The 16,063-nt window shown below is 53.5% G+C and overlaps 10 protein-coding genes across 10 annotated transcripts; 6 read left to right on the top strand and 4 right to left on the bottom strand.

Moving 5' to 3' along the window:
* Nucleotides 1-146: 146 nt before the first annotated feature.
* Nucleotides 147-1,007, bottom strand: BZA70DRAFT_271365 (histone H2B). Its single transcript, XM_064911467.1, has 2 exons — nt 786-1,007; nt 147-702 (listed from the first exon to the last, which is right to left on the bottom strand). The coding sequence occupies exons 1-2, from the start codon at nt 949-951 to the stop codon at nt 452-454; spliced, it is 417 nt and encodes a 138-aa protein (XP_064770494.1). The 5' UTR covers nt 952-1,007; the 3' UTR covers nt 147-451.
* A 78-nt stretch (nt 1,008-1,085) lies between these two features.
* BZA70DRAFT_271363 (histone-fold-containing protein) lies at nt 1,086-2,002 on the top strand. Its single transcript, XM_064911466.1, has 3 exons — nt 1,086-1,388; nt 1,508-1,588; nt 1,642-2,002. Exons 1-3 carry the CDS (start codon nt 1,232-1,234, stop codon nt 1,809-1,811), a joined length of 408 nt encoding a protein of 135 aa, XP_064770493.1. The 5' UTR covers nt 1,086-1,231; the 3' UTR covers nt 1,812-2,002.
* Nucleotides 2,003-2,142: 140 nt separating this feature from the next.
* BZA70DRAFT_14647 (uncharacterized protein) lies at nt 2,143-3,884 on the top strand. Its single transcript, XM_064909671.1, has 3 exons — nt 2,143-2,342; nt 2,399-3,486; nt 3,540-3,884. The coding sequence occupies exons 1-3, from the start codon at nt 2,260-2,262 to the stop codon at nt 3,794-3,796; spliced, it is 1,428 nt and encodes a 475-aa protein (XP_064770492.1). The 5' UTR covers nt 2,143-2,259; the 3' UTR covers nt 3,797-3,884.
* An 88-nt stretch (nt 3,885-3,972) lies between these two features.
* BZA70DRAFT_286815 (meiosis protein SPO22/ZIP4 like-domain-containing protein) lies at nt 3,973-7,677 on the top strand (the record flags this gene model as incomplete). The annotated part of the gene is made up of 12 exons (XM_064913899.1): nt 3,973-4,102; nt 4,158-4,672; nt 4,726-5,155; nt 5,217-5,268; nt 5,320-5,519; nt 5,569-5,627; nt 5,677-5,953; nt 6,020-6,982; nt 7,042-7,061; nt 7,117-7,343; nt 7,460-7,544; nt 7,618-7,677. The coding sequence occupies 12 exons, from the start codon at nt 3,973-3,975 to the stop codon at nt 7,675-7,677; spliced, it is 3,018 nt and encodes a 1,005-aa protein (XP_064770491.1).
* BZA70DRAFT_14699 (uncharacterized protein) lies at nt 7,668-9,801 on the bottom strand. Its single transcript, XM_064909673.1, has 2 exons — nt 8,966-9,801; nt 7,668-8,906 (listed from the first exon to the last, which is right to left on the bottom strand). Exons 1-2 carry the CDS (start codon nt 9,730-9,732, stop codon nt 8,036-8,038), a joined length of 1,638 nt encoding a protein of 545 aa, XP_064770490.1. The 5' UTR covers nt 9,733-9,801; the 3' UTR covers nt 7,668-8,035.
* Nucleotides 9,802-9,923: 122 nt separating this feature from the next.
* Nucleotides 9,924-11,363, top strand: BZA70DRAFT_271329 (uncharacterized protein). Its single transcript, XM_064911465.1, has 2 exons — nt 9,924-10,275; nt 10,346-11,363. Exons 1-2 carry the CDS (start codon nt 9,957-9,959, stop codon nt 11,302-11,304), a joined length of 1,278 nt encoding a protein of 425 aa, XP_064770489.1. The 5' UTR covers nt 9,924-9,956; the 3' UTR covers nt 11,305-11,363.
* BZA70DRAFT_271328 (band 7 family-domain-containing protein) lies at nt 11,364-12,551 on the bottom strand. The gene has a single exon (XM_064911464.1). It carries the CDS (start codon nt 12,437-12,439, stop codon nt 11,507-11,509), a length of 933 nt encoding a protein of 310 aa, XP_064770488.1. The 5' UTR covers nt 12,440-12,551; the 3' UTR covers nt 11,364-11,506.
* Nucleotides 12,552-12,611: 60 nt separating this feature from the next.
* Nucleotides 12,612-13,799, top strand: BZA70DRAFT_253218 (maintenance of ploidy protein mob1). Its single transcript, XM_064910736.1, has 5 exons — nt 12,612-12,642; nt 12,705-12,877; nt 12,959-13,052; nt 13,119-13,252; nt 13,366-13,799. Exons 1-5 carry the CDS (start codon nt 12,623-12,625, stop codon nt 13,605-13,607), a joined length of 663 nt encoding a protein of 220 aa, XP_064770487.1. The 5' UTR covers nt 12,612-12,622; the 3' UTR covers nt 13,608-13,799.
* Nucleotides 13,800-14,932, top strand: BZA70DRAFT_271316 (ATP synthase delta subunit-domain-containing protein). The gene is made up of 4 exons (XM_064911463.1): nt 13,800-14,085; nt 14,179-14,487; nt 14,551-14,643; nt 14,712-14,932. Exons 1-4 carry the CDS (start codon nt 13,945-13,947, stop codon nt 14,823-14,825), a joined length of 657 nt encoding a protein of 218 aa, XP_064770486.1. The 5' UTR covers nt 13,800-13,944; the 3' UTR covers nt 14,826-14,932.
* Nucleotides 14,933-15,976, bottom strand: BZA70DRAFT_292805 (NUDIX hydrolase domain-like protein). Its single transcript, XM_064914388.1, has 2 exons — nt 15,734-15,976; nt 14,933-15,666 (listed from the first exon to the last, which is right to left on the bottom strand). Exons 1-2 carry the CDS (start codon nt 15,936-15,938, stop codon nt 15,020-15,022), a joined length of 852 nt encoding a protein of 283 aa, XP_064770485.1. The 5' UTR covers nt 15,939-15,976; the 3' UTR covers nt 14,933-15,019.
* Between the last annotated feature and the right edge of the window lie 87 nt (nt 15,977-16,063).

Below are 16,063 nucleotides of genomic sequence, written 5' to 3'. Positions count from 1 at the left end.
TTTCGGGCCAATGAGAATGCGGCGTAGATCAAAACAAGAAAGTGAGCGATTACCGGTGTAAAACGCGTGTTTTTGCAATAAAAAAGAGTGATGACGTAAGTTATTACATAAGAGGAATTTGAGGGCAGGGAGAAGGCGAAGGAAGTGGGTGATGGGACGATGCTGACGTTGAGGCTGCATTCTCAGCAACATTCCTGGTTATTTGTATTATTGCTACTGCAAGGAAGATATATTGTACGCGTAAGATATAGAATAGAATATAAATAATAGATGTAAGAGGGATAGGATTGATAATAATGTACACGGGACTAATAAAACACAGGAGTCTTCGACTCAAGAAATGACAAACACTAACCGGCCCATAAAACCATAACCAACAAAAGGAACGAAAATACACCATATTCCATTACACATCGCTATCTTAAACCACGACTTCAAGCACTCTAGCAGTTTACTTTGACGACGAAGAGTACTTGGTGACAGCCTTGGTGCCCTCAGCAACGGCGTGCTTGGCAAGCTCACCGGGGAGAATGAGACGGACAGCGGTCTGGATCTCACGCGAGGAGATGGTGCTCTTCTTGTTGTAGGCAGCTAGCTTGGAGGCCTCGGTGGCGATGCGCTCGAAGATGTCGTTGACGAATGAGTTGAGGATGGACATGGCACGGTTGGAGATACCAGTGTCGGGGTGGACCTGCTTGAGGACTATAGATATAAAAGACGCGTTAGAAATATGAAAAGACGCGATATATAGCCAGAATAAATCACAAAATAGAGCAAATACACACCCTTGTAGATATAAGAAGAGTAGGTCTCCTTGCGGGTCTTGGAGCGCTTCTTCTTGTCAGAGGGAGCGGTGGTCTTCTTGCCAGCCTCCTTCTTCTCAGCAGGGGCCTTTCCGGCAGGGGCCTTGCCGGCGGTGGTGGGCTTCTTCTCGGCGGTCTTGGGAGGCATTGTTGTGTAGTGAAAGTAGTCTGAAGAGAGTAGAGATCAGAGGAGCGGATGTGTGCGGAAGAGAAGAGGAGGCGGGCGGGGGCAGGCGGGTCTTTATAGGCGTCTGCGGCGGGCGAGCATCAACCAGCACCGCGCCGCCCATTCCAGGCTGGGCCCTAACCCGGGTTGATGCGCCCGCGCCCGCCGCGCCTATAAAGACCCTGCGCCCGCCGCCTCCGTCGTTCTTCCATCTCCATCACCTCTTCTAGCTTCCCTGCTCTTCTATACCACAACAACCACAATGTCTTCTGGAGGAAAATCTGGCGGAAAGGCTGCGTCCGGCGCCAAGTCGTCGCAGTCCCGCTCTGCTAAGGCCGGTCTCGCCTTCCCTGTCGGTCGTGTCCACAGACTCTTGCGCAAGGGCAACTACGCCCAGCGTGTCGGTGCCGGTGCTCCTGGTGTGTACCTCTTCTGTTGTTGAACTTGGATGATGTTGATTGTTCAACTTGTTTGACGCGTCTTACAATCACAACATCGCGTCATCACACTCCATTTATCATACTCTAACACTCATTAGTCTACCTCGCCGCCGTCCTTGAGTACTTGGCCGCTGAAATTCTTGAGTTGGCCGGTAACGCCGCCCGTGACAACAAGAAGAGTGAGTATTCATCTTTATTCTATCATCATCTACACTGCTAACAGCATATACAGCTCGTATCATCCCCCGTCATCTCCAGCTCGCCATCCGAAATGATGAGGAGTTGAACAAGCTTCTTGGTCACGTCACCATCGCCCAGGGTGGTGTCTTGCCCAACATCCACCAGAACCTGCTCCCCAAGAAGTCTGGCAAGCCCGGCAAGGGCCCCAGCCAGGAGTTGTAAATTGGCAGGTCGTGTTGTCGTCTATTGTATCACTATTTTCGTCATTTGTTTTCGCTGTTCGGATGCTATAGTAAAGGTTAACATCGATACCGTGTGATTTGCTGTTTTTGTTTGGGACTGGTTTATGTAATGGTAATTACATTGTATATTAGATTTCTCGGCGGTTGTGTAATGATATTTTATCAATTCTATTCCTAGTAGTCAATAGTACTCGTAAACATGGTGAAGTAACGCGTTGGATGAGTATTCATTCTCAGATCTGCATCGCGACCGCGTCTCTATTGTAGCTCCTGGCACGTGAAAGCATTACCATACTCTACTCTACTATCTACTATCTACTCTTTACTCTCTACTCTACTCTGCTATCTACTACCTACTCCACTCCACTCTTCTCTCTACTCCTCGGCCAGGCCAATGGCCGCCTCTGCCTCTGCATCTCCCGCTCAGCATGTCCAGGTCCCTCCACCCCGCATCTCCTCATCTCCACTCATCCCTTCCCCGTCGCATCTCCTCTGATCCCGCCGTAGTCCCGTATGCTCCACCTCCTCCTCTCCTCCTCTCTCACTTCCACATCTAACGATTAACAGAGCCCTCATCGCCTTCGCCATCTTCTACGCTTCAAATGTCGGCCCCCGCCTCCTCAACGCGGCCGTCCGCGCCCTCCAGACCCGCGACCGTCTGCGCCAGCTCCCCAGCATGGTCAAACACATCCTCCTCTCTGCTCTCTCCCGCAACGAACTCCCCGCGTTCTGGTTCTTTCTCCTCGGCTCATCTGTCTCTACTACCCGCATCATCGAGCGCCTCTTCCCCAAACGCCGCCTCTCCCTCCGCCAATCCTCCTTCCTCGGCTCAGCCATCGCAAGCATGCTCGTCATGCGCTGGCACCAGCGCCGCGTCCGCAAGTCCGTCGCCGTCAAACAGATCGAGTCTGTGGTCTCTGAAAAGCTAGATCACCACGACCACAGCCGGACAATCGACACCACCCTCTTCACCTTCACCTCGGCTTGCGACTACCTCTTCAGACGTCACATCCTCGCCCGCAATCGCCTGCCCATCTCCCTCAACACCTGCGACATGCTCTCCTTCGTCTCCTCCAGCTCCGTCGTTATGTACGCCTGGTTCTACAGGCCCGATCGCCTGCCAAAGTCCTACAACACCTGGATCACGCGCTACGCCGATCTCGACACGCGCTTGCTCGACATGCTCCGCCTCGCGCAGCAGCGCAAGTTCATCTACGGCGTCGAAACCGGCATGGCCGGGATCCTCGAGCCCATGACGAAAAACCTCGGTTTACCCCGCGAGTACGGCGATCCAGTAAAGTCGATCCCGCTTCCCTGCGTTCTCATCCACGAAAACATGGCCGAGAACTGCGAGATGCACGCCGTCTTGCGTTTCTGGAAAGCGTTCAAGGCCGCGCTTGTCATCTACCTTCCTCTAAACACAGTCCTGCAGCTGCGAAATTTACGATCTAGAACACCGATCTTGGCCCAGATCGCGCACGTATTAAAGTCCTCTGCGCGGTCCTCGTCGTTCTTGGGACTCTTTGTTACTTTGACCTGGTATGGCGTCTGTCTGACGCGCTCGAGACTCGGACCGTACTTTTTCCCGAAAGCGAAGCCTATCACTTGGGACAATACCCTTGGTCCTCTTCTTGGATGTCTAATCTGCGGCTGGAGTATGTCTTCTACTTTTTCTTCTCGATAGCATAGTCTTCTAACATATGATCAGGTATCCTGCTCGAAACCCCCCAGCGCTGGGGGGAACTAGCGCAATTTGTGTCTCCGCGTGCCATCGGCACCCTTCTCCCGGTATCCTTTGACGAAGCACACGAATGGTTCGAGAGCCTTGTCTTCTCTGCCTCTTACGCCGTCTTGTTTTCCGCACTATCAGTCAATCGGTCTAACCGTCGTCTGGGAGTCCGCGAGCCGAATGATGTACGATTACGGGGTATGATGGGATACGCGCTGACTACAATCATGAGATGATCTTTGCGCGATAAATAGAATCCAAGACAAATAGATAGTAGATAGAAGAATTCTCCTCCTGCCTTTAAAGGAAAGTCGCGAAGAGCACGCGGGTAAGGGTTCACGCGTCGCTCTCGTGAAGATCAACAGAACGTGTCACTCTCCCGTCGCCAGCAGCAACAGAATATAGAATAAGAATGACTGAAGCGGCATCGTTGCTGTTTGGAAATATAACAAACGCTGAGCGAGGCTTGGACGCGGCGCGGAAGGACGCTCAGTCGCCTGTCCATCTGTCCTCTGCGGAGAAGCGAGTCAACACCATATACGGTATCATCTGAGATCGATATAACAAACGTATGCAAAGTACTAACACACACGATAGAGCAGGCTCGGAGTATTTACGAGCACATCAAAGATCCCTCAAAAGACACCCACAGCCTCGTCCCGATGCTGGACTCCGCCCTCTTAACAGTCGAGCAGTTCCTCGCCTCGCTCGCGATGAAGAGCAAGATCTCGACTTTGAACAGCTGCAAGCTCGACGAGATAGGCGTGCAGCTGTGGAACCTCGCTACTGTTTTTAGTCATGAAGCTGCTGAGAGGGAAGAAGGAGGAGGAGCAGAGATGCAGGTGCTCTGCACTGTGCGTGCGTTTGCGTGCCTGCTTATCGAGTGCTGCGAACGACTTTCGAAAGGCGCGGGCGCGGATCTACGAGTTTTCAAGGCGTATTTGAAAGCTATGAAATCCTGTCTTGATAACGATGCGATCGAGGCGCTGATGAAGCTGTTGACGCGCGTGCCGAAAATATACGACGCGGCGGTCGCGAGTCAGGAGCAGGTTGTCGATAAGCAGGCCGGGTTCCTTGTCAAGGTGGAGTATTGCGTTATTAGGATCTATGCCGTATGTTGTCTCTCTTCCTGAGCTGCGGGTTGCTACTGACAGAATGGTGATAGGCATGGAAGACAGGAAACTACGAGCTCATGATTACCTGGTACAGCAAACTGCCGACGACGACATCGCACACAGTTCCGACCCGAAAACTCGAATACCTTGTCAAGATCCTATCCACCATCGGCACCGAATTTGCCCGCAGACACGACTCTGAGCGCGCCGAGTCCTGGCTCGAACACGCGCTATCTCTGTTTTCGCTCGCTAATTCGCGCGATGAGGATGAGCCGTCAGAGGCTTTGCTCGAGCTGAAATACAACATCTCGCGGAATCTCGTGAGAGCGTATTGCAGTGGTAGCGACGGGGCGAGACTTGAGAAGGCGAAGCGGGTGCTGCAGAGCATGGATGATGAGTACCCGAGCACGATTTGGTCGCTCGTGCTTAAGTTTGAGATTGCAGTGAAAGAGGGCGCGTCGGCTGAGACTCTTTCCGATAGTGAGTTTCTTCTTCTAGAGATTTGGTGTGTTTTGGTTTGCGGGTGTTGACAAGAAGCTAGGTATCATGCAAATGATCTTTATCGGCAACCTCGACGCAACTTCGTTCCCAATGTAATTAAAACCGTCACCGCGCCGCTGTTCCAATGCTAATGACTCCTCCAGCATCATGTCCAAAATCCGAAGTCTCTCAGAGCTGCACCCTCTCCACGCCTGCAAAGCTCTAGACTACCTGCTAACCAAAAAGCTATCGTTTGAGAAAAACGTCGAGTGGACGCACCGTGTGCTTCTCAGTCGCCTGGCTATCGCAGCACGGCTTGGGGCGTCTGGTGAATCTATCGCCGGTCTTGAGAAACTTTTTGCGGGTATGCTTTGTGTTTATTGATTTTCACTTTCGGAGACTGACTCTGGTAGAATTGGAACGACTGTTGCCAGAGGCGTTACCCACAAACGTGGTAAACAGTGGGCAGAGTGTAAGCATTTGCTCCAACATATTCAAGAGCAGTCTACTGACCTCTATAGATCATATGGAGCATTGCAGCAAGCTGCTTTGCGCGCTCCGAATACCAAACCGCAAACTCCTGGTTCGCACTCGCAATCAGCTCCGTCTTTGCCAACGGCGGCGAAATCAACCGCACGAAAATCATACGGAAGATGATGCTGTGTGAAGTTCACCTGCAAAACTACGAGCACGCGCTCGAGCTCTACACCAGTCGCATGCCGGCGTCGGCGAAGGAGGCGCCGTTGACGCAGTATTTGCTGTTTAAAACTGCGCTTGGGATGTTTGACGATTCGCTAGGTTCTTCCTCCCCTTTGCTCTTATGTAGATATCTCTGCTAACCTCGACTAGCCCTCACTTGTCTAGACCGGATATGCAACTCCCCGACCACGGACTGCAAGATCCTATCCGCTTGCGCAATGGAAGCGCAAGAGCGCGACAACAAGCAAGTCACCCTCGCCGCCATGAAACTCATTCTCCAAAAGATAGGCCAAGAAGCCACCGCACCCACCAGCGGCTCACAACCCGGTCGCGAGTCCGTGTCGGTGCATATCCCCGCCCTTCTCCGCTGCGTTATCCGGCTCATCATCCTCGATGGCGAGAAGAACCCTGGTGACGGCGGTGAAGATGGTGCAGCGCGATCGGACGAGAGACTGGAGCAGCTGTGTCGCTACTTTGAAAACTCGTACGATATGGCGAAGCAGTCGCGCGGCTGGAAATTCAAAGACCCAGCCTTCTCGTTCGACCAGGCAGAGTACGAATGGTTCTCGCGCACGGCGTATAACACCGCGCTCAAGTTTTGCAAGACGTGGCCTGCGGAGTGTACCTTGCGACTGTCGGAGATCTCGCTGAAGTTTTTGGCGCTGTATGAGCAGGTTGTGAATGGCGGCTGCGACGGAGCGGTTGTGTGGCAGACTGTGGCGGCGAAGTTTCTGGCTACGTCGGCGTCGATATATCTTGCGCGTAGCAGGCATGTTATTGTTGAGCAGCAGGAGTTGTTCCAAGCTACATTGCGGCATACAAAAGAGTTTTTGTCGATCGCGTCAAAATACCTAACTCTGCTCGCCGACGACGATGCTGAGCTTGAAACCAAAAACCTCGAGGTACAAGCAAAGACAGCCGCTGTTCTCTCGTTCCAGTTCGAATCCGCGGTTAATCTCGAGCTGTGGAGTACGTTGCCTGAAATCGTAGAGTCAGTGATCGATCTTGTGGGGAGCTACGCCAGTCAGCTGCAGGGTGGTAGTCAGTCTGCGCCGCGGAATTTGCAGAGTCTGAAGATATACGAGAGTTTGATTGATATCTTGCTGTCGTCGCGGGGTCCGACTGATGGTTTGGAGAGTCGTCTTTGTTTATGTTTGCCTGGGAAGCTAACTGTTTTGTTCGACTAGACGTTCTGCAGGTTCTACAGGTTCGCCCGTGCTCCCTCTACCTCTTACACGACACCAAGCTAACAAGCACGACAGCTCATAATGCGCTCAGTCCTCGCCGACGCCGGCAAAGATATCGCGAAACTGTCGCGGTGGATCCGCTGTATCCTGACGATCGCGCTTCCGCGCCGCGCGTCCGTCGCCGAGGATATAATTAACCAAGTACGCGTCAAGCTGAGCGAGGAGTTCAAGGAGCGGTATCCGGCGGAGGAGATTCATTGGCTTGCTACTACGTGCTGGAACTTTGGGATTGATCTGTATTGGTCTGTTTCTGCTCTTAGCTCTGTTTTTTTCTGTGCTTGTGCAATCGTATGTTTTTGAGTAAGAAGGGCTTGGCTAACTAGAAGCACAATTGTTTCTGTGCGTACTCATCATCCAGCTCAAGCGATCTATCAGGCTGCAAACACTGGCTCGGAATCGCGATCCAGCTCGCCGGTCATTTATCTCCAGTAATGGCATCTCAGGTTTGCTTCTTCGTCCCTCCCTTTTCTATTTTCTCTATGCTCGTGATATTCTGACTACAGTTTACGTGAAAAGATGCTTTCGAAATATAACACGATATATAATCCCTCAAGCACAACCGACCACGACACTTAACCTGCGCTTCAACCTCCGTGTCAAGCTACCTTTCCTTGCTTTCCATATGAGTTTCTATAGCTGCTGAATTGAAGAAGAAGAGAAAAAAGATGATCGAATTGACTATAATACATTCATTCATGACCAAGAGACATTCCATTCACAACGGCCGCGCTCGAAAGAGCAAGAGCTAGAAGAAGAGACGAAAGAAAGAAATCCTACCCGATAACGATTACAGATACCCAGAGCAAAATACACGAGATGTAAAATAAAAAAATGAAGCAATCGAGAGAGCACCCATAAAGAAAAAGTGTACAGTTTTTGAACAAAGAGAGAGAAACATTTTATGATGGTCGACCAGCCTGACTGATTTTTGCGCTCACGCGCCGACTTCAGCAGGCGCGGACGACGACGACCCAGCTTCCGGCTGCGCAATCTTCTCGACCTCGTCATCACCGACCGCGAACGACCGCTCGCTCACGTGCTCGTTACTCTCACCGTTCTTGGCCGCGACCCACACATGTGTCTTCGGCAGGTTGGCCTTGCCGTTCGGGTGCGAGTATATGCAGTTCGGGTTGATGCATTTCGAGTCATACTTGCACGGTGTCGCGAACGGGTGCGTGAACATGCAGTCCTGGCGGGTGCAGTCGGCGCCGTCGCGGCAAAGCACGGTGGATGTCGCGTGGCGGTATTTGCAGTGCGGGTTGGTGCAGTACGCGCCGTAGCGGCAGGGGTCGAGGTAGTTTGGTTTGCTGAACCCGCCGTCGGACATTTGCGTGTCGGCCGTGTAGCTTGCGGCCGAGCGCATCGAGGCGGGAGATGGATGTGCTTTGTCGCAGTTTTCGTCGGTGCAGCCCGTACCTTCCGGACACGCTTCCGCGCTGAGCACAAGTGCGTCGCCGTTGGCGGGGGTTGGGTGGACAAACACGCAGTCTGCGTTTGTGCACCTCAGCGCGAACTTGCACAGCGGGGTGGTGCTGCTGGTCGGTCGCTGCCGCTGCTGGTTGTGGTTCCGTTGCAGACTGAGCTGCGCCTGTTGCCGTAACTCGTTCTCCTGCGCCATTCGCATCATCTCTGCTTTCTTCTGCGCCCGGAGCCGGGCGTACATCTGATTGCCCATCTCGTACAGCGGGGTGAACTCGTAGGTACCGTTTGATTCAATGTATTTCTGCGCGTCTTCGGCCGTCATGTCTTCGCCCACGTGGATTTTAGGACATGTGCCGCGCATATTCGGGCAGTTTGGGTAGTGTCTAGATTAGTACGTTAGTTGCATTCTTGTTTGTTCAGATAGATAGTGTGAGAGACATACTCGCAGATCGCCATCGGATGCGGGAACTTGCAGATCGAGTCGTGATACGGCCAATGACGACACCGCGACAGAGTGACTGCCTGCGCGGCCGTCTGTTGCTGAGCCGGTGGCATGCCCATGTCTTGATACCCGTTGTTCTGGTACATGCCGTTGAAATTGTTGATATTGCTGTTGCTGTTGTTGTTGTGGTTTTGGTTGTAGTTCATGTTCATTCTGTTGTACATCTCGTTGTTCATGAAATTGTTCGCGCCCCGACCGCGCATGTTGTTAAACTGCTGGCGCGTCTGGCCACCCTTGTTGATCGAGAACTGGTTTCCTCGGACGCCGTGCATCACGCTCCTCAGATCCCGGCCTTTCCTGACCTGGCCGCCGTTCGCGCTATTCCTGATCGCCGCCGGCGCAGAGGGCGCTTTCGACAGATCAACGTTGATAGCATCAGTCAGTCTACTCCCACCCTGCTCATTCGCCGGAGCGACCTCCTGCTGCTGCTGCTGCTGCTGCTGCCCGCTTTCACCGCCAGCCAACCTCCGCAGCTCGTCAAACAGCCACCCAATAAAGTCGCCACTGAACCTGTTCGCGCCCAGCAGATCCGTAAGCTCGCTGCTGATCTGCTCGGGCCCTTTGTTGTTGCAGATCATAATCACGACAAACTCTGAGATAAAAGGCGTCTCGTCCTCAGCAAACCCGTCCGCTCGCAACCGCTCGCCGACGGAGGCCTGCAGCGTCTCTGCCAGCGGCGAGCCTGCAGTCAGTGCTATTGACGACATTGTACAATCTTCTGCTGAACCTGTGTCTGTTCTTCTCCTCTGATAATTCAGCAAAAGATCAGATATCCAGCCTCGTGAAGAAACAAGACGAGCGAGCGCCGCTTTTAATATTTTGTCAGCAGTCACGTGGCCGAGGGCCTGGTGGAATTACGTAGTTGCCCTCCGCCGCTATCTCGACCTGCGCTCCACCACTGCAGCAAAGCCAGCTCTGAACAACTACCGCGATGTCGACCTCCGCCTCTGCACTGCACCCGTCGTCGGCCACGATCGTGACCGAGCGCGCGCCGGAGACAGACGAGGACAAGGACGCGCTGTGGAGCTCGACGCTGGCGTGCCGCGTGTCTGATCCGCAGAAGGAGCTCGAGGGCACGCAGAACGCATATATAACCTATCTGGTCACCACCGTCTCGGACTTTCCGCAGTTCCAGGCGCCTGAGTTTAGAGTCCGGCGGAGGTTTTCTGATTTTGTGTATTTGTATAATGTCATTGCGCGCGACTATCCTGCGTGCGCGGTGCCGCCGCTGCCAGACAAGCAGCGCATGGGTATGTGCTGTTCGTAGTTCTGCATTTGCTGGTTGATCTTTGTAGCTGATTATTGATTTCGTGGGTTTAGAGTACATCACCGGCGACAGGTTTGGCGGTGAGTTCACCTCTCGACGAGCGAACTCGCTCGGCCGGTTCCTGGAACGGATCTCGAACCACCCGATCCTGCGCACGGCCGCAGTCCTAGCCGTCTTTCTCGAATCCTACGAATGGAACGCGTACATGCGCGCGCACCCGGTCAAGGCCGCGACGGTGGGCGAGTCGTCGGGTGTGTTTGACGGGTTCAGCGATGCGCTCGTGAACGCGTTTGCAAAGATTCCCAAGGGCAAGGACGACTTTGTCCCCGCCAAGGAGCGCGCAGACAAGCTCGCCGACGACGTGACGCACACGGAGAAAGTCATGAGCCGGCTGGCGAAGCACGAGCTCGAGTGGGAGCAGGACACGCGCGAGTTTGCGAGCCAGTTTGCGAAGCTGTCGCCGCTGGAGCCGGACATGCAGCAGGCGTTCAAGGCGTTTGCGGGTAAGCTCGATGCGAGTGCGGAAGCGATCCACGCGCTGCGCGAGAACCTCGATCTTAACTACGTTGTCTCGCTCCGGGATATGGAGAACTACGACGGGGCGCTGAAGCAATTGCTCAAGCAGCGCGAGCAGAAACAGCTCGACTACGAAGGTCTGCTGGACTACCTCAACAAGGCCACCGTCGAGCGCAACGTTCTCGCGTCCGGCGGCGGCAACGGGTTTTTACGATCAAAGGTCGAAGATCTCCGGGGTGTGGACCACCACGTAGCGCGGATAGAGCGGCTACGGAAGCTCGACACGCGACTCGAGGAACTAACCAAGGAGGCCGAGGAAGCGCACGAGATCTCGCTCTCGTTCGACAAAGAGGTTACGAGAGATCTGCGGGACTTTGAGCGCATCAAATCGTTTGAGATGAAGGACACGATGGGCAGTATGGCGGACGCACACATTGAGTTCTTCCGCACGATACTGGAGGAGTGGGAGAAGGCGATTCCGGAGTTGGAGGGCTGACGGTCTTCTGGTGGTTTGCTTCTGTTTACATGTAATCTTTAATAAATTGGTCAAGGACATCTTATTATATTGAGAACCATCAATAGATAAGCTTGTTGTGCGAATATATACAGATCATAAGAGATTTAACCGACACTAAATCCGAAAACCACCCTGCTTATTTTTTTCATATAATTTCAGATAGTAGAGAGATTGAGTAAGACTACTTCTTCTTTCCATCCAATCGAGAGTCGGCGGTGACGTTCATGAGCAAGGAGTTGCTGTCGAGCACCATTCTGTTTCCAGACTGGCCCACGATCGAAGCGATCTCACGCGCGGTGTCGATCCGCTTGAGTTCGACGTAATCCTTGCTCTTCTTGATCGCCTCACCGATGAGCTCAGCCGACTTGGCCTCACCCTGGGCGCGGACGATGGTTCCCTGCTTCTCCTGGCGAGCGCGGTCGACGATGAATGCCGCGCGCTGGGCGTCTTGCTGGGCAATCTGTTTGCTCTCGACGGCGGCGGTGAACTCTGGCGAGAACGTCATGTGGGTGAGCGAGACGTCGTCGAGGAGGATGTTGAACTTGTACGCGCGCTTGACGAGGTTCTCGCGCACGAGGCGGGAGACGGCCTCGCGCTGGGTGATGAGCTGGGAAGCGTTGAACTGGGCGACGACGGACTTGAGGACCTCGTTGACGATCGAGGGCAGGATGCGCTCGTCGTAGTCGGCGCCGAGGGTGCGGTAGATTGTCGGGAGGGCTTCGACCTTGGGCCGGGAGAGCACTCTGCAGGTGATGTTCACCATCTGGAGATCCTTCGTGCCGGTCAGCGAGGCGACGTTGCGAGGCCGGGCGCGGACGTCGTAGGTGATCGGGGTCTCGAACCAGGGGATGTTGAAGTGGGTGCCCTCAGGGTAGATCTCCGGACGCACGCCGCTGAGTCGCGTGTACTTGATTGCGCGATGGCCTCCGTCGACGTTGAAGAGCGAGTTCGAGAGCGCCCACGATCCGAGAACAGAGACGACGGCGAGGCCGATCACTCCACCGCCGCGGACGGGACCCCCGCGACCGCCGCCGCTGCCGCCGGTGCGCGAGGCCTGCTGCTGCAGCGCGCGTGTGAAGCGCTGGAATGCTTCGTTCGGGTTGGGATATGACATTGCGGGGGTTGGTATTAGAGCAGCAAAACCGGTGAAGATGCGAAGGGCCGAGAAGAGCGCAGAGAAGAAGAGAAAATGTCAGCGACGGGGTTCGTGTTTATGTCAGCAGCGGGGCTCGTGCTGAGTCAGGAGCCGGGCGGGCTTCTAATTAGTTTGAGATGTAAACAAACAACAGGACCAGCAATGTCTTTTCTTCCGTCGCTGTGAGTGCTGTTCTGTTTGATTGTGAGGATGATTGTGAAGAACCAGGATCTGACAGTATTAGAAACTCGCGCTCGTCTAAAGGCTTCAAGACCAGCCAAGGCGCGCCCGCCCGGTCTGGATCGTCAAACTTCCAGCTCCGACAGTATGCAGAGGCTACGCTGGGCTCGGGCTCGCTGCGGAACGCCGTCAAGCTTCCTGAGGGCGAGGATCTGAACGAGTGGCTTGCGGTGAACAGTACGTGAATGTTTTGGGTGGTGGGGTCGGTGTGGTCGAGGTGGAAACGCGTTGTTTTGTTTATCTGACGTGTTTGTGCAGCGGTCGATTTCTACAACCAGATCAATATGCTATACGGCACAGTCACACAGTTTTGCTCGCCTGCTTCGTGTCCGGAGATGAAGGCTACCGATGAGTGAGATCAGTCTGGGTTGGGTCTGCTCGTGTGGTGATCAAGGAGGCTAACGCGCGTCGCGTGTAGATACGAGTACCTGTGGCAGGACAACGAGAAGTTCAAGAAACCTACAAAGCTGTCGGCGCCGGATTATATTGAGCATCTTATGAATTGGGTGCAGGCGTATTTCGAGAACCCAGCGGTGTTTCCTGCAAAGATCGGTAGGTGATTGTGCTGATCATTCATACTGATCGTGGTCGTGATCTTGATTATATCAATATGATACTGATACATATGATTTGGACGACTTCTCACATCTGCTGACACCTTCTAGGAGTACAATTCCCAAAGAACTTCCTGCAAATCATCCGCACGATCTTCAAACGTCTGTACAGAGTCTACGCGCACATCTACTGCGAGCACTTTGAGGTCATCACCCGACTCGGCCTGCAGCCCCATTTAAACACCTCTCTCAAGCATTTTGTGTACTTTGCAAAGGAGTTCGAGCTGGTCGAGAAGAAGGATTTCGGCCCGCTGTCTGAGTTGGTGGAGCGTATGTTGGAGGAGAGTAAGTAGAGGTCTGAGTTCTTGAGTTCTTGCTGAGTTCTTGTCTGCTCGTTCAGCATCCCAGTACTCTGTCTGTGTGGCAGTATTTCGGGTGCCCTTCCGTATTGCAATTGTTAGAATATCTCTTGTTGTTGTTATTGTATTGTCTATCTACTAGTAAAGCAAGGCGTTCGCGTGGTTACATAATCCATTACATGATCAGGTTCAGGGTTCAGCCCCCGCGGTGATTGGCCGAGCGCCGGCCGGGCGGGTTTTCGTGCAGACCTTTCGCTCGTCTCCTTCTCCGGCCGCAAGCCTTCGACTTCTGATATTCCTCCTTCCCACCGCTGATATCGCCAATCCGACAATGTTTCCCGCGAGATCTTTTGTTCGCGCCCTGCCGGTCTCCAGCAGAGTCTTTGCCGCTCGCTCATACGCCTCCAAGGCTGCCGTGACCACCCCGCCAGTCCAGCTCTTCGGTGTCGACGGAACCTACGCCTCGGCTTTGGTATGTGAAAGCAGCAGCAATTGATCTGAATTGATCTGCAATTGCCTTTGTATCGTGATTGCGCTGTCGAAATTAGCTGCTGACGCCCTCTAGTACACCGCCTCCGCGAAGGAGTCCGCTCTCGATGCCACCGCCAAGGGCCTGACCTCCCTCAAGACCGCTCTCTCGAAGGAGCCCGCCTACGCCGGCATTCTCTCCAACCCGGCTCTTTCCGCTGCTGACAAGGCCACCGTCGTTGAATCGCTCTCCAAGTCCGTCAAGTCTGCTCCTGCTGTCACCAACCTGCTCTCCGTCCTCGCCGACAACAACAGACTCGGTCTGCTCCCCAGCATCATCTCCAACTACGAGACTCTTATGCGTGCCTACAAGGGAGAGGTTGAGGCTACCGTTACCTCTGCTGCTGTATGTGTTTGATTGCTGTTTTGTTTGTGTTGAGGAGAAATGCTGATGGATTGATTCGTATAGCCTTTGGAGTCCAAGCTCTTGAACCGCATCGAGGCTGCTATTTCCAAGTCTGCGTTTGTCGGTGCCGGCAAGAAGCTCAAGGTCACCAACAAGGTATATATCCTTATTTCGTGAAGGATTGTGTTATAAAGACAAATGACGCTAACAACAATTAATACCAGGTCAACCCCGAGATCCTCGGAGGCGTCGTCGTCGAGCTTGGCGACCGCACTGTCGACCTCTCTGTCTCGTCCAAGATCTCGCGTCTCAACGCTCTCATTTCCGAGGCTGTTTAAGTCAGTTTCTTGTCATCTCCTTTTTTCATGTACGGGAAAGATAGACGCGCTTTTGAGATTTGATTAGCCGATGGATGTTACAAAATAAATCTATTTCATTTAGTAATTGTAGTATTTACATGCGACCAAACCAACTCCTATATAAAGCTCAAAAACACAAGAACGCCTGTATGCCAAAAGAAGAAAATATGTAATCACAGCTTCGCTAAAAGCTCTTTATCAAACAGATCCGAAAACTTCGTCGCCATCTCTCTCTCGCGATCTCTCTCCGGCCCGAGTTCGCCGATCCTCACGAGATTCGAAATCAGCAGCTCGTCTCCCACTTTATCAATGTATTCCATCTCTGGCTCTTTGGCAAAGCCGATGCGTGCCGCGTCGATCAGGATTCGCGCGGTTAGACCCCAGACCGGGTAGACTTTCTGCTTCTTTGGGGATGATAATGATTCGGGGAGGATGTCGGATGCGGATGCTTTGACTGAGAATATATGCTGGCGCCATCGTAGTCCGGCCCAGTCCATCCACGTACCTTTATACCACCCCTTCTCCGCACTCAGAAACCGATCAAACGGCACCGTGAAGATCGCGCTGACTTCGTTCTCGGACGCGACGCTGAGAAACTCGCTGATATCGACGCCGACGCCGTCGTGGATCACGTTGCGGTGGGACACGAATCCGACGCAAGGTCGGACGACAAGCCAGTTGCGCGCAAGGTGGCAGGGCAGCTCGGTTAGGTTCTCGAAGCGGTATTTGGACTCGTTGAGCTCTTGCGGGAAACCGATTTCTTCGCTGGCTTCGCGGCGGGCGACGGTGAATGGGGACTCTGATTCGAGGTCGGCTTTGCCTGTGTGGATTGCAATTGTTAGCGGTCAATGGTCTTGGATAGAAGAAGAATGGAGTAAATTGTTTACCCCCCGGAAACGCAGCCTGGTTTGAGAAAGAGGAGAGGCCGTTGCTGCGCATGGTGAGGACGACGTTTAAATCCCCATCGGCATTGGGATGGAGGAGGATGAGCACGGCCGAGCGACGGCCGAGCGGTAGAGAATGCCAGAGCGTTGGAGGCGGAGAAAATGCTTTAAGATGCTGGATGCATTCGGAAGCTGTTCTGGAGATCATTGCTGGTGTAGAAGAGGGTGAAGGGGGAATAATTGGGGGATTTGTTCGATATCAGTTGAGAGCAGATTAGATGCCGCACGCGGCTTCGGTGGGTTTTGTTTAATTCAAATAAATCAGGAAGAAAC

This window comes from Myxozyma melibiosi (assembly GCF_037950935.1).
Source record: "Myxozyma melibiosi strain Phaff 52-87 chromosome Unknown BZA70scaffold_1, whole genome shotgun sequence".
NCBI classification, from domain to species: domain Eukaryota; kingdom Fungi; phylum Ascomycota; class Lipomycetes; order Lipomycetales; family Lipomycetaceae; genus Myxozyma; species Myxozyma melibiosi.
The sequence above is the reverse complement of the archived record's forward strand: the minus strand, read 5'-3'. Positions and strand labels throughout refer to the sequence as shown.

Bases quoted from the DNA above. Each gene is read 5' to 3' on its own strand.
- BZA70DRAFT_271365 (XM_064911467.1), bottom strand. From the start codon at position 951: ATGCCTCCCAAGACCGCCGAGAAGAAGCCCACCACCGCCGGCAAGGCC. The intron at 703-785 runs GTGTGTATTTGC...TTATATCTATAG, and splicing joins CTCTTCTTATATCTACAAGG to TCCTCAAGCAGGTCCACCCC.
- BZA70DRAFT_271363 (XM_064911466.1), top strand. From the start codon at position 1,232: ATGTCTTCTGGAGGAAAATCTGGCGGAAAGGCTGCGTCCGGCGCCAAG. The intron at 1,389-1,507 runs GTGTGTACCTCT...AACACTCATTAG, and splicing joins TGTCGGTGCCGGTGCTCCTG to TCTACCTCGCCGCCGTCCTT. The intron at 1,589-1,641 runs GTGAGTATTCAT...CAGCATATACAG, and splicing joins CGCCCGTGACAACAAGAAGA to CTCGTATCATCCCCCGTCAT.
- BZA70DRAFT_14647 (XM_064909671.1), top strand. From the start codon at position 2,260: ATGTCCAGGTCCCTCCACCCCGCATCTCCTCATCTCCACTCATCCCTT. The intron at 2,343-2,398 runs GTATGCTCCACC...AACGATTAACAG, and splicing joins TCTGATCCCGCCGTAGTCCC to AGCCCTCATCGCCTTCGCCA. The intron at 3,487-3,539 runs GTATGTCTTCTA...ACATATGATCAG, and splicing joins ATGTCTAATCTGCGGCTGGA to GTATCCTGCTCGAAACCCCC.
- BZA70DRAFT_14699 (XM_064909673.1), bottom strand. From the start codon at position 9,732: ATGTCGTCAATAGCACTGACTGCAGGCTCGCCGCTGGCAGAGACGCTG. The intron at 8,907-8,965 runs GTATGTCTCTCA...GTACTAATCTAG, and splicing joins CATCCGATGGCGATCTGCGA to ACACTACCCAAACTGCCCGA.
- BZA70DRAFT_271329 (XM_064911465.1), top strand. From the start codon at position 9,957: ATGTCGACCTCCGCCTCTGCACTGCACCCGTCGTCGGCCACGATCGTG. The intron at 10,276-10,345 runs GTATGTGCTGTT...TCGTGGGTTTAG, and splicing joins GCCAGACAAGCAGCGCATGG to AGTACATCACCGGCGACAGG.
- BZA70DRAFT_271328 (XM_064911464.1), bottom strand. From the start codon at position 12,439: ATGTCATATCCCAACCCGAACGAAGCATTCCAGCGCTTCACACGCGCG.
- BZA70DRAFT_253218 (XM_064910736.1), top strand. From the start codon at position 12,623: ATGTCTTTTCTTCCGTCGCT. The intron at 12,643-12,704 runs GTGAGTGCTGTT...TGACAGTATTAG, and splicing joins ATGTCTTTTCTTCCGTCGCT to AAACTCGCGCTCGTCTAAAG. The intron at 12,878-12,958 runs GTACGTGAATGT...GTGTTTGTGCAG, and splicing joins CGAGTGGCTTGCGGTGAACA to CGGTCGATTTCTACAACCAG.
- BZA70DRAFT_271316 (XM_064911463.1), top strand. From the start codon at position 13,945: ATGTTTCCCGCGAGATCTTTTGTTCGCGCCCTGCCGGTCTCCAGCAGA. The intron at 14,086-14,178 runs GTATGTGAAAGC...GACGCCCTCTAG, and splicing joins GAACCTACGCCTCGGCTTTG to TACACCGCCTCCGCGAAGGA. The intron at 14,644-14,711 runs GTATATATCCTT...AATTAATACCAG, and splicing joins AGCTCAAGGTCACCAACAAG to GTCAACCCCGAGATCCTCGG.
- BZA70DRAFT_292805 (XM_064914388.1), bottom strand. From the start codon at position 15,938: ATGATCTCCAGAACAGCTTCCGAATGCATCCAGCATCTTAAAGCATTT. The intron at 15,667-15,733 runs GTAAACAATTTA...CAATCCACACAG, and splicing joins CCAGGCTGCGTTTCCGGGGG to GCAAAGCCGACCTCGAATCA.